The sequence below is a fragment of the Salmo salar genome, chromosome 06, assembly GCF_965601325.2.
Source record: "Salmo salar chromosome 06, fSalSal1, whole genome shotgun sequence".
Lineage (NCBI taxonomy): Eukaryota > Metazoa > Chordata > Actinopteri > Salmoniformes > Salmonidae > Salmo > Salmo salar.
In genome coordinates, this window is record NC_138296.1 from 6,843,854 (window position 1) to 6,860,518 (window position 16,665).

Consider the following 16,665-nt stretch of genomic DNA (forward strand, 5'->3'; position numbering starts at 1 on the left):
GATCCTCTCCTCCATCCCCCTCACCCTCTCCTTTAGCAGTCTGATCCTCTCCACCATCCCCCTCAACCTCTCCTCCAGCAGTCTGATCCTCTCCTCCATCCCCCTCACCATCTCCTCCAGTAGTCTGATCCTCTCCTCCATCCCCCTCACCCTCTCCTCCAGCAGTCTGATCCTCTCCCTCCATCCCCCTCACCCTCTCCTCCAGCAGTCTGATCCTCTCCTCCATCCCCCTCACCCTCTCCTCCAGCAGTCTGAACCTCTCCCTCCATCCCCCTCACCCTCTCCTCCAGCAGTCTGATCCTCTCCTCCATCCCCTCACCCTCTCCTCCAGTAGTCTGACCCTCTCCCTCCATCCCCCTCACCCTCTCCTCCAGCAGTCTGATCCTCTCCCTCCATCCCCCTCAACCTCTCCTCCAGTAGTCTAATCCTCTCCTCCATCCCCCTCACCCTCTCCTCCAGCAGTCTGATCCTCTCCTCCATCCCCCTCACCCTCTCCTCCAGTAGTCTGACCCTCTCCCTCCATCCCCCTCACCCTCTCCTCCAGCAGTCATATCCTCTCCCTCCATCCCCCTCACCCTCTCCTCCAGCAGTCTGATCCTCTCCTCCATCCCCCTCACCCTCTCCTCCAGCAGTCTGATCCTCCCCTCCATCCCCCTCACCCTCTCCTCCAGCAGTCTGATCCTCCCCCTCCATCCCCCTCACCCTCTCCTCCAGTAGTCTGACCCTCTCCTCCATCCCCTCAACCTCTCCTCCAGCAGTCTGATCCTCTCCTCCATCCCCTCACCCTCTCCTCCAGTAGTCTGACCCTCTCCCTCCATCCCCCTCACCCTCTCCTCCAGCAGTCTGATCCTCTCCCTCCATCCCCCTCAACCTCTCCTCCAGTAGTCTAATCCTCTCCTCCATCCCCCTCACCCTCTCCTCCAGCAGTCTGATCCTCTCCTCCATCCCCCTCACCCTCTCCTCCAGTAGTCTGACCCTCTCCCTCCATCCCCCTCACCCTCTCCTCCAGCAGTCATATCCTCTCCCTCCATCCCCCTCACCCTCTCCTCCAGCAGTCTGATCCTCTCCTCCATCCCCCTCACCCTCTCCTCCAGTAGTCTGATCCTCTCCCTCCACCCCCCTCACCCTCTCCTCCAGCAGTCTGATCCTCTCCTCCATCCCCCTCACCCTCTCCTCCAGCAGTCTGATCCTCCCCCTCCATCCCCCTCACCCTCTCCTCCAGCAGTCTGATCCTCTCCCTCCACCCCCCTCACCCTCTCCTCCAGCAGTCTGATCCTCTCCTCCATCCCCCTCACCCTCTCCTTTAGCAGTCTGATCCTCTCCACCATCCCCCTCAACCTCTCCTCCAGCAGTCTGATCCTCTCCTCCATCCCCCTCACCATCTCCTCCAGTAGTCTGATCCTCTCCTCCATCCCCCTCACCCTCTCCTCCAGCAGTCTGATCCTCTCCCTCCATCCCCCTCACCCTCTCCTCCAGCAGTCTGATCCTCTCCTCCATCCCCCTCACCCTCTCCTCCAGCAGTCTGAACCTCTCCCTTCATCCCCCTCACCCTCTCCTCCAGCAGTCTGATCCTCTCCTCCATCCCCTCACCCTCTCCTCCAGTAGTCTGACCCTCTCCCTCCATCCCCCTCACCCTCTCCTCCAGCAGTCTGATCCTCTCCCTCCATCCCCCTCAACCTCTCCTCCAGTAGTCTAATCCTCTCCTCCATCCCCCTCACCCTCTCCTCCAGCAGTCTGATCCTCTCCTCCATCCCCCTCACCCTCTCCTCCAGTAGTCTGACCCTCTCCCTCCATCCCCCTCACCCTCTCCTCCAGCAGTCATATCCTCTCCCTCCATCCCCCTCACCCTCTCCTCCAGCAGTCTGATCCTCTCCTCCATCCCCCTCACCCTCTCCTCCAGCAGTCTGATCCTCCCCTCCATCCCCCTCACCCTCTCCTCCAGCAGTCTGATCCTCCCCCTCCATCCCCCTCACCCTCTCCTCCAGTAGTCTGACCCTCTCCCTCCATCCCCCTCACCCTCTCCTCCAGCAGTCTGATCCTCTCCTCCATCCCCTCACCCTCTCCTCCAGTAGTCTGACCCTCTCCCTCCATCCCCCTCACCCTCTCCTCCAGCAGTCTGATCCTCTCCCTCCATCCCCCTCAACCTCTCCTCCAGTAGTCTAATCCTCTCCTCCATCCCCCTCACCCTCTCCTCCAGCAGTCTGATCCTCTCCTCCATCCCCCTCACCCTCTCCTCCAGTAGTCTGACCCTCTCCCTCCATCCCCCTCACCCTCTCCTCCAGCAGTCATATCCTCTCCCTCCATCCCCCTCACCCTCTCCTCCAGCAGTCTGATCCTCTCCTCCATCCCCCTCACCCTCTCCTCCAGTAGTCTGATCCTCTCCCTCCACCCCCCTCACCCTCTCCTCCAGCAGTCTGATCCTCTCCTCCATCCCCCTCACCCTCTCCTCCAGCAGTCTGATCCTCCCCCTCCATCCCCCTCACCCTCTCCTCCAGCAGTCTGATCCTCTCCCTCCATCCCCCTCACCCTCTCCTACAGCAGTCTGATCCTCTCCTCCATCCCCCTCACCCTCTCCTCCAGCATTCTGATCCTCGCCTCCATCCCCCTCAACCTCTCTTCCAGCAGTCTGATCCTCTCTTCCATCCCCCTCACCCTCTCCTCCAGCAGTCTGATCCTCTCCTCCATCCCCCTCAACCTGTCCTCCAGTAGTCTGATTCTCCTCCAGTAGTCTGATCCTCTCCTCCATCCCCCTCACCCTCTCCTCCAGCAGTCTGATCCTCTCCTCCAGTAGTCTGATCCTCTCCTCCAGTAGTCTGATCCTCTCCTCCAGTAGTCTGATCCTCTCCTCTAGTGCTCTGTTCTTCTCCTGCTCTTGCTTTTTATATTGTTGAAGTTGTCTCACTACAGTCCAGAGTGCAGATATGTCTCTCTCCACCTCCAGCTCTCCAGGTCTGGTTAAAGGGGTGTTGTTGTGCTGGACTGTTGTCTGGGTCTGTGCTGACTGGAGTGTAATCACCTGCTGTTCCAGCTCCACCTGCCTTACCTCCAGCTGGGTAAATGTATCCTTCATTTCAATGAGGGAGTAGTACTTTGTGCTGGGAGGTTGACTTTCCGCTTGGAGTTGCTCGTCTGTGGGGTTATATAATGAAGAGGTCTGGTCTGACCTGCTCGGGGTATCTTTCTCAAGGGAGAGCTTCTCCTGCAGAGCTAATTCTTTGATTAGGTGAAAGTCCAGCTGAAAGTGTTTGGGGTTGCCCTGTACCAATACTGTTCCAGACTTATAGAGATTGATATTAGCTGACTCAGAGTCCTCATGTCTAATATCCTGAGTTTCCAGCCCTCATTAACACCCCCCCTCTTGACAGAGGGGTAGTGTGTTACTATAACACTGTGCCATGCCAGGGGATGGTCTGGTTAATATAGCACTGTACCATGCCAGGGGATGGTCTGGTTAATATAGCACTGTGCCATGCCAGGGGATGGTCTGGTTAATATAGCACTGTGCCAGGGGATGGTCTGGTTAATATAGCACTGTGCCATGCCAGGGGATGGTCTGGTTAATATAGCACTGTGCTTTGCCAGGGGATGGTCTGGTTAATATAACACTGTGTCAGGGGATGGTCTGGTTAATATAGCACTGTGCCATGCCAGGAGATGGTCTGGTTAATATAACACTGTGCCATGCCAGGGGATGGTCTGGTTAATATAGCACTGTGCCATGCCAGGGGATGGTCTGGTTAATATAGCACTGTACCATGCCAGGGGATGGTCTGGTTAATATAGCACTGTGCCAGGGAGTGGTCTGGTTAATATAGCACTGTGCCATGCCAGGGGATGGTCTGGTTAATATAACACTGTGCCATGCCAGGGGATGGTCTGGTTAATATAACACTGTGCCATGCCAGGGGATGGTCTGGTTAATATAGCACTGTGCCATGCCAGGGGATGGTCTGGTTAATATAGCACTGTGCCAGGGAGTGGTCTGGTTAATATAGCACTGTGCCATGCCAGGGGATGGTCTGGTTAATATAGCACTGTGTCATACCAGGGGATGGTCTGGTTAATATAGCACTGTGTCATGCCAGGGGATGGTCTGGTTAATATAGCACTGTGCCATGCCAGGGGATGGTCTGGTTAATATAGCACTGTGCCATGCCAGGGGATGGTCTGGTTAATATAGCACTGTGCCATGCCAGGGGATGGTCTGGTTAATATAACACTGTGCCATGCCAGGGGATGGTCTGGTTAATATAGCACTGTGCCATGCCAGGGGATGGTCTGGTTAATATAGCACTGTGCCATGCCAGGGGATGGTCTGGTTAATATAGCACTGTACCATGCCAGGGGATGGTCTGGTTAATATAGCACTGTGCCATGCCAGGGGATGGTCTGGTTAATATAGCACTGTGTCATGCCAGGGGATGGTCTGGTTAATATAGCACTGTACCATGCCAGGGGATGGTCTGGTTAATATAACACTGTGCCATGCCAGGGGATGGTCTGGTTAATATAGCACTGTGCCATGCCAGGGGATGGTCTGGTTAATATAGCACTGTGCCAGGGGATGGTCTGGTTAATATAACACTGTGTCATGCCAGGGGATGGTCTGGTTAATATAGCACTGTGCCATGCCAGGGGATGGTCTGGTTAATATAGCACTGTGCCAGGGGATGGTCTGGTTAATATAACACTGTGTCATGCCAGGGGATGGTCTGGTTAATATAGCACTGTGCCAGGGGATGGTCTGGTTAATATAACACTGTGCCATGCCAGGGGAGGGTCTGGTTAATATAGCACTGTGCCAGGGGATGGTCTGTGTGGAAGATAAAGTTGCTTATGTTCCCATTTTTATAACAGTCAACAAGAAGTGTCTCTTGATTTTCCATAAGGAGCTTCATTTTGTACTCTTTTCTTGCCTTATCATTTTTTATATTGTCACGATTCCCACCGACGGTGGCGCCCCCTCCTGCTCGGGTGGCGCTCGGCGGTCGTCGTCACCGGCCTATTAGCTGCCACCGATTCCCTTTTGCTTTTCCCTTTTTTTATTTTGTGACACCTGTGGTCAATTAGCCATTAGAGGGGCTATTTAGTTTAGCTGGCCCGCTCCTGTTCGTGCGGGATTAATGATTGTTTCTTGTGTGACGGCTTGTGTTCATGTCGACGTTGTTGTACGCCGCATGTATTTTCTCCCCTGTGTGTGGGAACATTTGTTTTTTTTTGGTGAGTGTATATTAAAAACACCACTACCCTGTGTTCGCTGGTTCCTGCGCCTCATTCCTCCTCCACAATTACCAAGCCTTAACAGAATCCCGCACCTCGATAGAAGGCATGGAATCAGCGGGAGCAGCGGCCACTCCTCTGCCCTCGATGGAGGAACGCGTACTCCACCACACGACAGTCCTCCATTGCATCGGATCGGCAATGGACCAGATGATGGAGAGGATGGACAGATGGGAGAGAAGTGGTATCCTCTCTCCACCTCCACCTGCCCCGATACAGCCATCTTCGCCTCCCATGACGTCTGGCTCTGGCGCGCTTCGTCTGGCGCTCCCGAGGGAGTACGATGGGGCGGCGGCTGGGTGCCAGGGGTTTTTGCTCCAGCTTGAGCTGTACCTGGCCACCGTTAGACCTGCTCCCACGGGGGAGGAGAGCGTGAGTGCCCTCATTTCCTGCCTGACGGGCAGAGCTCTGGAGTGGGCTAATGCGGTCTGGAACGGTCCAGACTCGGCGAGGGACCACTACCCGGAGTTCACCCGCCGCTTTCGGGCCGTGTTCGACCACCCTCCGGAAGGAAGAGCGGCGGGTGAACGGCTGTTCCACCTCAGGCAGGAGACGAGGAGTGCCCAGGACTTCGCGCTGGACTTCAGGACCTTGGCTGCTGGGGCGGGGTGGAACGACAGGGCCCTCATAGACCACTACCGCTGCAGTCTCCGGGCGGACGTCCGCAGGGAGCTGGCCTGTCGGGACACAGCTCTGTCCCTGGACGAACTGATAGATATGTCCATACGACTGGACAACTTGCTGGCTGCCCGCGGGCGTTCGGAGAGGGTCCTGCCCGTTCCACCCCCGTGCACCCCCGCCCCTACCCCTATGGAGGTAGGGGGGGCCGTGCCAAGGGGCACCGGAGGAGGTGGCTCCTCCTGCACCAGCTGTGGTCGGAGAGGACACACGGCCGACCGGTGCCGGAGGAGCCAGTCTGGGAGTCGAGATGGTAGGCAGAACACTTCTCGGTTACCTCAGGTGAGTCAGCACCAGATTCACCCAGAACCCCCTGTTGGTCATGTGTTTTTACCTGTTTTGTTTACTAAATTTTTTCCCTCTTCCCAGCATAGGGCGCTAGTCGATTCAGGCGCAGCTGGGAATTTTATGGACCGTGGACTTGCCATTAAGCTGGGCATTCCGCGGGTGCCGATAGATTCTCCTTTCCCCGTGCACTCCCTAGATAGCCGACCATTAGGGTCAGGGCTAGTCAGGGAGTCTACGGTGCCACTGGACATGGTAACGCTGGGGAATCATAAGGAACGCATTCGTTTTTTCCTTATTGACTCGCCTGCGTTTCCGGTGGTGCTGGGGGTCCCCTGGCTGGCTGGTCACAATCCCCGTATTTCGTGGAAACAGGGGGTTCTCCAGGGGTGGTCAGAGGAGTGTTCAGGTAGGTGCCTAGGAGTTTCCATAGGTGCCACGTCGGTGGAGAGTCCAGACCAGGTGTCCACCGTGCGCATTCCCCCCGAATACGCCGATTTGGCGATCGCTTTTCGTAAAAAGAGGGCGACTAAATTACCACCTCATCGACAGGGGGATTGTGCGATAGATCTCCAGGTTAACGCTGCGCTTCCCAGGAGTCACGTGTACCCCTTGTCACAGGAGGAGACGGCGGCTATGGAGACATATGTCACGGAATCCCTGGGACAGGGGTACATTCGGCCCTCCATCTCACCCGCTTCCTCGAGTTTCTTTTTTGTGAAGAAAAAGGAGGGAGGTCTGCGTCCGTGCATTGATTACCGAGGTCTAAACGCTATTACGGTGGGGTTTAGTTACCCACTACCTCTCATCGCTACGGCGGTGGAATCATTTCACGGAGCGCAGTTCTTCACAAAACTGGATCTCAGGAGCGCGTATAACCTGGTGCGTATCAAGAAGGGAGACGAGTGGAAAACCGCCTTTAGTACCACATCGGGCCATTATGAGTACCTCGTCATGCCGTATGGGTTGAAAAATGCTCCAGCCGTCTTTCAATCCTTTGTTGACGAGATTCTCAGGGACCTGCACGGGCAGGGCGTGATTGTATATATCGATGACATTCTGATATATTCCGCCACCCGCTCCGCGCATGTGTCCCTGGTGCGCAAGGTGCTTGGTAGACTGCTGAAGCATGACCTATACGTTAAGGCTGAGAAGTGTGAGTTTTCCAAACGAGCCGTCTCCTTTCTGGGTTATCGCATTTCCACCACGGGGGTGGTGATGGAGTGTGACCGCGTTAAGGCCGTGCGTAATTGGCCGACTCCAACCACGGTGAAGGAGGTGCAGCGGTTTTTAGGCTTTGCCAATTACTACCGGAGGTTTATCCGGGGTTTTGGCCAGGTAGCGGCTCCCATTACCTCACTGCTGAAGGGGGGGCCGGTGCGTTTGCGATGGTCGACGGAGGCGGACGGAGCCTTCAAGAAATTGAAGACGCTGTTCACCGACGCACCCGTGTTGGCGCACCCGGACCCGTCTTTAGCGTTCGTAGTGGAGGTGGACGCATCCGAGGCTGGGGTGGGTGCCGTGCTATCACAGCGCTCGGGTGCGCCATTGAAACTCCGCCCCTGCGCTTTCTTTTCGAAGAAGCTCAGTTCGGCGGAGCGTAACTACGATGTGGGGGACAGGGAGTTGCTAGCAGTGGTTAAAGCTTTGAGGGTGTGGCGGCACTGGCTTGAGGGGGCTAAACACCCCTTTCTCATCTGGACCGACCACCGAAACCTGGAGTACATCCGGGCAGCGAGGAGACTGAATCCACGTCAGGCGAGGTGGGCCATGTTCTTCGCCCGGTTTAGGTTTACCATCTCCTATAGACCGGGTTCCCTAAATACTAAGGCCGACGCGCTGTCCCGTCTCTATGACACGGAGGACCGGCCCATCGATCCAACTCCCATCATTCCAGCGTCTAGGCTGGTGGCACCAGTGGTGTGGGAGGTGGACGCGGACATCGAGCGGGCATTGGTGTTGGAACCTGCGCCTGCGCAGGTGCCCGTGGGGCGCATGTATGTGCCGCTCGGTGTTCGTGATCGTTTGATTCGGTGGGCGCACACGCTACCTACTGCGGGTCATCCTGGTGAGGCGAGGACAGTGGGGAGTCTAAGGGGGAAGTACTGGTGGCCCACCTTAGCTAAGGACGTGAGGGCCTATGTCTCTTCCTGTTCGGTGTGTGCCCAGAGTAAGGCTCCTAGGCATCTACCAAGAGGGAAGTTACAGCCCCTCCCCGTTCCACAACGACCATGGTCGCACCTGTCCATTGACTTCCTGACAGATCTTCCCCCCTCTCAGGGGAACACGGCGATTCTGGTGGTTGTGGATCGGTTCTCTAAGTCCTGCCGTCTCCTCCCATTGCCCGGTCTCCCTACGGCCCTGCAGACTGCGGAGGCCCTATTTACCCACGTCTTCCGGCACTACGGGGTGCCGGAGGACATTGTCTCTGATCGAGGTTCCCAGTTCACATCCAGGGTCTGGAGAGCGTTTATGGAGCGGCTGGGGGTCTCGGTCAGTTTGACCTCCGGTTATCACCCCGAGAGCAATGGGCAGGCGGAGAGGGTGAACCAGGAGGTGGGCAGGTTCCTGAGGTCGTATTGCCAGGACCGGCCAGGGGAGTGGGCGAGGTATATTCCCTGGGCTGAGTTAGCCCAGAACTCACTTCGCCACTCCTCTACTAACATATCACCCTTTCAGTGTGTGTTAGGTTACCAGCCGGTCCTGGCACCATGGCACCGGAGTCAGACCGAGGCTCCTGCGGTGGAGGACTGGGTCCAGCACTCCAAGGAGACCTGGAGAGCCGTCCAGGACTCACTAAAGGAGGCCAGTGCGCGGCAGAAGAGGAGTGCTGACCGCCACCGCAGTGAGGCGCCCGTGTTCGCACCGGGAGACAGGGTCTGGCTCTCGACCCGGAACCTGCCCCTCCGCGTGCCCTGCCGGAAGCTGGGGCCGCAGTGTGTGGGGCCCTTCAAAGTCCTGAGGAGGATAAACGAGGTGTGTTATCGGTTGCAACTCCCTTCCTATTACCGTATTAACCCCTCGTTTCATGTGTCTCTCCTCAGGCCGGTGGTAGCTGGTCCCCTTCACGAAGATGAGGTGCCGGAGGTCCCTCCGCCCCCTCTGGACATCGGGGGGTCCCCGGCGTACAGCGTAAGGGCCATTCTGGACTCGAGACGCCGGGCGAGGGGCCTACAGTACCTCGTGGACTGGGAGGGGTACGGCCCGGAGGAGAGGTGCTGGGTGCCGGCGGCGGACGTCCTGGACCCATCTATGTTGAGGGAGTTCCACCACCTCCGTCCGGATCGCCCTGCCCCTCGCCCTCCGGGTCGACCTCGAGGCCGGTGTCGGCGCGCTGCGGGAGCCGCGCGTCAGGAGGGGGGTACTGTCACGATTCCCACCGACGGTGGCGCCCCCTCCTGCTCGGGTGGCGCTCGGCGGTCGTCGTCACCGGCCTATTAGCTGCCACCGATTCCCTTTTGCTTTTCCCTTTTTTTATTTTGTGACACCTGTGGTCAATTAGCCATTAGAGGGGCTATTTAGTTTAGCTGGCCCGCTCCTGTTCGTGCGGGATTAATGATTGTTTCTTGTGTGACGGCTTGTGTTCATGTCGACGTTGTTGTACGCCGCATGTATTTTCTCCCCTGTGTGTGGGAACATTTGTTTTTTTTTGGTGAGTGTATATTAAAAACACCACTACCCTGTGTTCGCTGGTTCCTGCGCCTCATTCCTCCTCCACAATTACCAAGCCTTAACATATATACAGAGGGTACAGTATTTTAATTACCTCTGAACAGCAGGAGGCAACTTCCCTGTAGCTCAGTTGGTAGAGCATGGTGTTTGCAACACCAGGGTTGTGGGTTCGATTCCCACGGGGGGCCAGCACAGATAAAAAATGTATGAAATGTATGAAATTGTATGAAATGTATGCATTCACTACTGTAAGTCGCTCTGGATAAGAGCGTCTGCTAAATGACGTAAATGTAAATGTAAATGTAAACTTCAAAGCCCTCTGCGTTTGGTTAGCCTGTTTGATTCTCCTGCCATTGTTGGTCTAAAGGGCTCTGACACCTCTGACTTGACACGTCAGTGCTAATTAAAGTTGTATCTCCTTGTCCTAGCAGGCTTAGTAGTCCAACTCAGCATTCAGTCCTCAAAAAGTAAAATATATCATTGTAATGTATTTTTCTTCTTGGCTTTTGAACATAAAATATGGCTTCAGACTAAACATTACTCACTCAATTCCAGGTTGGATGGTGTTTTCAGTTTGTTTGCCAGAGCATTTGGTGTATGGCTTGGGCATTCCAGGTGATTCCGTAATTCCGTCCAACATCAGGGTGTAGGTTTGGAGTTTTGATCTGGAGCGAAGGTTAGGCTGTGGAGGGTAGAATCCTGTACATGTCCCTGCCAAAAAATCAAAGTTTATCTAACTCCAAATCTATATTTTTCCTAGAACATGCTGAAAAATGCAGGAGCTCATCTGCGCCTGACCTCTCTGTCCTCTGTCTTCTCTCTCTCTGGTGGTATATCTCTCTCTCCTCTTTCTTTCTCTCTCTCTCTCTTTCTGTATCTCTCTCCCGTCCTCCTCCTCTCTTCAGAGCAGGTTAGAGCAGGTCAGCACCATAGACACCAGTGAGTAATGACTGCCCCCACTGGCTGACATTCATACCACATGAATGGTGTGTGTGTGTGTGTGTGTGTGTGTGTGTGTGTGTGTGTGTGTGTGTGTGTGTGTGTGTGTGTGTGTGTGTGTGTGTGTGTGTGTGTGTGTGTGTGTGTGTGTGTGTGTGTGTGTGTGTGACTGTGTGTGTGTGTGTGTGTGTGTGTGTGTGTGTGTGTCTGAAGGTGTGTGTGTGTGTGTTTGACTGTGTGTCTGAAGGTGTGTGTGTGTGTGTGTGTGTGTGTGTGTTTGTGTGTTCCGCCCAGAGCGGGTCGTAGCTGTTTCAGCCCAGCTGCTGTAGCCGGAGGACAGTGTTGCTCTCGCAGGCAAATGGCACCCTATTCCCTACATAGTGCACTACTTTTGACCAGAACCCATAGAGACTACAAAGGGAATAGGATTATACGCGTAAAAACAACAGCTGCATGTCGGTGTTGTAATCCATTTACACATACACTTTATATCCATATAAATGTTATTTCATGTGTACAGTGTGTTTATGAGTCATTACCATATCTAATGTCATATATGCTCATAGAGATGACAATGTGTTTATGAGTCATTACCATATCTAATGTAATATATGCTCATAGAGATGACAATGTGTTTATGAGTCATTACCATATCTAATGTAATATATGCTCATAGAGGTGACAGTGTGTTTATGAGTCATTACCATATCTAATGTAATATATGCTCATAGAGATGACAATGTGTTTATGAGTCATTACCATATCTAATGTAATATATGCTCATAGAGATGACAATGTGTTTATCAGTAATTACCATATCTAATGTAATATATGCTCATAGAGATGACAGTGTGTTTATGAGTCATTACCATATCTAATGTAATATATGCTCATACGTGCCTAATTGGTTTATTGATACATTTTGAAGTTCATAACTGAACAATCTCCTCAAACAATAGCATGGTATCCTTTCACTGTAATAGCTACTGTCAATTGGACAGCGCAGTTAGATGAACAAGAATTTAAGCTTTCTGCCAATATCAGATATGTCTATGTCCTGGGAAATGTTCTCGTTACTTACAACCTCCTGTTAATCACGTTAGCTCAACCGGCCCGCAAGGGGGAACCACCGATCCTGTAGAGGTTAAACGTGTGTGTGTGTGTGTGTGTGTGTGTGTGTGTGTGTGTGTGTGTGTGTGTGTGTGTGTGTGTGTGTGTGTGTGTGTGTGTGTGTGTGTGTGTGTGTGTGTGTGTGTGTGTGTGTGTGTTTCTCTGTATCTGCGTCTCCTCAGGTCTGCTAGGCATGGTGGCCCATATGATGTACACCCAGGTTTTCCAGATCACAGTTAGTCTGGGTCCTGAAGACTGGAGACCCCACTCCTGGGACTATGGATGGTCCTTCTGGTCAGTACTCATACTGTCTGTCTGTGTGTTTGGTATGAGTGATGACTGTTCCTCTGGTCAGTACTCATACTGTCTGTCTGTCTGTCTGTCTGTCTGTCTGTCTGTCTGTCTGTCTGTCTGTCTGTCTGTCTGTCTGTCTGTCTGTCTGTCTGTCTGTCTGTCTGTCTGTCTGTCTGTCTGTCTGTCTGTCTGTCTGTCTGTCTGTCTGTCTGTCTGTCTGTCTGTCTGTCTGTTTGGTATGAGTAATGACTGTCCCTCTGGTCAGTACTCATTCTGAAGCAATATCGTTGTCTGAATATGGTTGGTTACTTACTGTACATTTCTCCAGTGAAGCACTGGTCTCACAGTCAAAAAGCAGCAGAAATGGTGTAGTATATAAACCAGTGATTCCAGAATGCACTGAACATTCTAGATGTTCTATTCATTCCATGTCATTCTATACTGTCCATCTCCATCTCGGAACACAAGCAACATCTCCATCTAGAAACCAGCTGACGACCGACCGTTGTGTCCATATCAACCCAGTCGTATTTACAAACACCAACACATATGGCTGTTTTCTCTAGGCGCTTCATCCCAAATGGCACCCTATTTCCCAAATGGCACATAGTGCACTACTTTTGGCCAGACTCTGCCTTATGCGCATAGGGTGCCATTTGGGTGTACCTTAGATTGTCCTTGACTTTCTATCTTCTACATCTTTTGTGGGAGCTAGAGAAAACAGCTGTTGTCTGGGACACGCACACGCAGACACACACTCACGCTCTCAAACACACACTCAAGAGGAAGAAGAGGTATGTCCATTGGCTGAATCAGTCTCTCTCTCTCTATCTCTCTCTCTCTCTCTCTCCCTCTCCCTCTCTCCCTCCCTCTCTCTCCCTCAGCCTGGCATGGGGCTCCTTCACCTGCTGCATGGCAGCTTCCGTCACCACCCTCAACTCCTACACCAAGACGGTCATCGAGTTCCGGCACAAGCGCAAACTGTTCGAGCAGGGTCTCAGGGAGGAGCAGAACTACCTCGACCAGGAGGCCTTCCATTACTTCAGAGACCGCTCCCTCCAGTCCATATCCAGCTCCATGGAGGTCTACCCTGGGCACGGGGGAGGAAGGCTGCCTGGGGGGCCTGGAGGCCTGGTGGGGTCTGGGCTGGTTGGAGTACCAGGGAGAGGGAAGATGGGGGGGTCCTCAGGTTCCATCGACCTGGGAGAGAACTCAGAGTCCCTGGGGGAGGAACAGTGCTGAGAGAGAGAGGGGGGAGAGGGTTGGGGAGTGGAGGGTTGCAAAATTCTAGTAACTTTCTGGGACTCAGGTGGGAATAATAAGCAGAAAATTGGGAATCCTAGAACCAGGAGGAAAACCTGGGGATTTACAACCAGGAGGAAAACCTGGGGATTTACAACCCTAGTGTTGAGAAGTTGATGAAGACGATGCTGATCTCGGATCAGTTTTGTATTTTCGGCACCAATGGTTCAGGTTAGGAGAGGTGTATATAGTGTCATGCTTTGGTCTGAACAAGTAGTGCACTATACTGTACACAGTGCCTTGCAAAAGTATTCATCCCCCTTGGTGTTTTTCCTATTTTGTTGAATTACAACCTGTAATTTAAATGGATTTTTATTTGGATTTCATGTAATGGACATACACAAGATAGTCCAAATTGGTGAAGTGAAGTGAAATGAAAAGCAATTACTTTCCTAAAAACGAAAAAACGGAAAAGTGGTATGTGCATATGTATTCACCCCTTTGCTATGAAGCCCCTAAATAAGATCTGGTGCAACCAATTACCTTCAGAAGTCACATAATTAGTTAAATAAAGTCCATCTGTGTGCAATCTAAGTGTTACATGATCTCAGTATATATATATATATACCTCTTCTGAAAGGCCCCAGAGTCTGCAACACCATTAAGCAAGGGGCACCACCAAGCAAGCAGCACCATGAAGACCAAGGAGCTCTCCAAACAGGTCATGGACAAAGTTGTGGAGAAGTACAGATCAGGGTTGGGTTATAAAAATATCCGAAACTTATGGATATCTGAAACTTTAAACATCCCACGGAGCACCATTAAATCCATTATTTAAAAAATGGAAAGAATATGGCACCACAACAAACCTGTCAAGAGAGGGCCGCCCACCAAAACTCACGGACCTGGCAAGGAGGGCATTAATCAGAGAGGCAACAAAGAGGCCAAAGATAACCCTGAAGGACCTGCAAAGCTCCACAGCGGAGATTGGAATATCTGTCCATAGGACCACTTTAAGCCGCACACTCCACAGAGATGGGCTTTATGGAAGAGTGGTCAGAAAAAAGCCATTGCTTAAAGAAAAAAATAAGCAAATACATTTGGTGTTCGCCAAAAGACATGTGAGAGACTCCCCAAACATATGGAAGAAGGTACTCTGGTCAGATGAGACTAAAATGTAGCTTTTTGGCCATCAAGGAAAACACTGTCTGGCGCAAACCCAACACCTCTCATCACCCCTAGAATATCATCCCCACAGTGAAGCATGGTGGTGGCAGCATTATGCTGTGGGGAATGTTTTTCATTGGCAGAGCTTGGGAAACTGGTCAGAATTTAGGAAATGATGGATGGCGCTAAATACAGGGAAATCCTTGAGGGAAACCTGTTTCAGTCTTCCAGAGATTTGAGACTGGGACGGAGGTTCACCTTCCAGCAGGACAATGACCCTAAGCATACTGCTAAAGCAACACTTAAGTGGTTTATGGGCCTAGTCAAAGCCCATACCTCATTCCAATTGAGAATCTGTGGTATGACCTAAAGATTGCTGTACACCAGCGGAACCCAACCAACTTGAAGGAGCTGGAGCAGTTTTGCCTTGAAGAATGGGCAAAAATCCCAGTGGCTAGATGTGCCAAGCTTATAGAGACATACCCCCAAGATATTTGCAGCTGTAATTGCTGAGAAAGGTGGCTCTACAAAGTATTGATTTTTTTTGGGGGGGGGTGAATAATTATGCACGCTAAAGTTTTCAGTTTTTTTGTCTTCTGTCTTGTTTGTTTCACAACAAAAAATATTTTGCATCTTTAAAGTGGTAGGCATGTTGTGTAAATCAAATGATACAAACCCCCAAAAATCTATTTTGATTCCAGGTTGTAAGGCAACAAAATAGGAAAAATGCCAAAGGGGGTGAATACTTTTGCAAGCCACTGTATATGTGGAATAGGGTGTCATGTGACACAGACAGTGATGAGGTAGATAGAGTTATGTAGACAGGGTGATGAGGTAGATAGAGTTATGTAGACAGGGTGCCAGGGGGAACAGTGATGAGGTAGATCGAGTTATGTAGACAGGGTGGCAGGGGGAACAGTGATGAGGTAGATAGAGTTATGTAGACAGGGTGGCAGGGGGAACAGTGATGAGGTAGATAGAGTTATGTAGACAGGGTGATGAGGTAGATAGAGTTATGTAGACAGGGTGATGAGGTAGATAGAGTTATGTAGGCAGGGTGCCAGGGGGAACAGTGATGAGGTAGATAGAGTTATGTAGACAGGGTGATGAGGTAGATAGAGTTATGTAGACAGGGTGGCAGGGGGAACAGTGATTTAAGTCTCAAATGACAGTCTATTCCTAATGTAGTTCAGGCTCTGGTCAAAAGTAGCACCCTTCAAAAGTAGTGCCCTACATTAGAGATTCAATCCAATGTTGATGTGGAAAGAAGGAGCAATGTGGCGATGGAGAGGGTGCTAAGAGGAAACCAGACAGCTCCTCCTCATCACAGAGGATGCGTTCCACATGGCAATATATCCCATATGTAGTGTACTCATTTTAACCAGAGCTCTATGTGCCATAGTGCACTATAAAGGGAATAGGGTGCGATTTGGGACGTAACCCAAACCTCACCCGAAGCACTGTAAAGACTTCAAAAAAGGCCTCATTGCATTTTAGGACCCTTGAAGAAGTATATGGAAGGACTGAGGTAAAAATAATTAATGAAGAGTCGTAAGAAACCTGACCAGATGATCAGAACATTATAGACATACCAGCCACACAACAAAATATATATTCAAAGGTTTAGTAAAAAAATTTTTTTTTTAAAAGATTATATGAATATATTTGACCTTGTGAACTGTGACAGAAAGGAGTGTTTTTTGGGGGAGGGAAGGTATAGGAGATTAAATTATATATTTATGAAAGTATATATTAAATACTATTACTAAATATATGAAATATATATTTCCGTATAAGAGTTGTAATATTTTCAGTCAGTTGGGTGCAGGGATATTATAGCTCTGTATTCATTAAGTTATTATGGATATTATTGAAACATACTCTTACATTGTGATGTTGAATGTGCAACAAAAAGAAAAGGATATTTAAGCATTAAAAGGCACGAGGAGGTGTGGTATATGGCCAATAGACCACGGCTAAGGGCTGTTCTTATATACA

General features: G+C 51.5%; 1 protein-coding gene across 1 annotated transcript in view; it reads left to right on the top strand.

Moving 5' to 3' along the window:
- The window catches only part of LOC106596073 (germ cell-specific gene 1-like protein), a 49,702-nt gene extending 33,334 nt beyond the window's left edge, over positions 1 to 16,368 (top strand). Inside the window, exons 2-3 of the mRNA XM_045719668.2 lie at positions 12,147 to 12,258; positions 13,143 to 16,368. Coding sequence (XP_045575624.1) covers positions 12,147 to 12,258; positions 13,143 to 13,500 — 470 coding nt within the window. The 3' untranslated portion in view covers positions 13,501 to 16,368. The remainder of the gene's footprint in view (positions 1 to 12,146; positions 12,259 to 13,142) is intronic.
- The last annotated feature ends 297 nt before the right edge of the window (positions 16,369 to 16,665 follow it).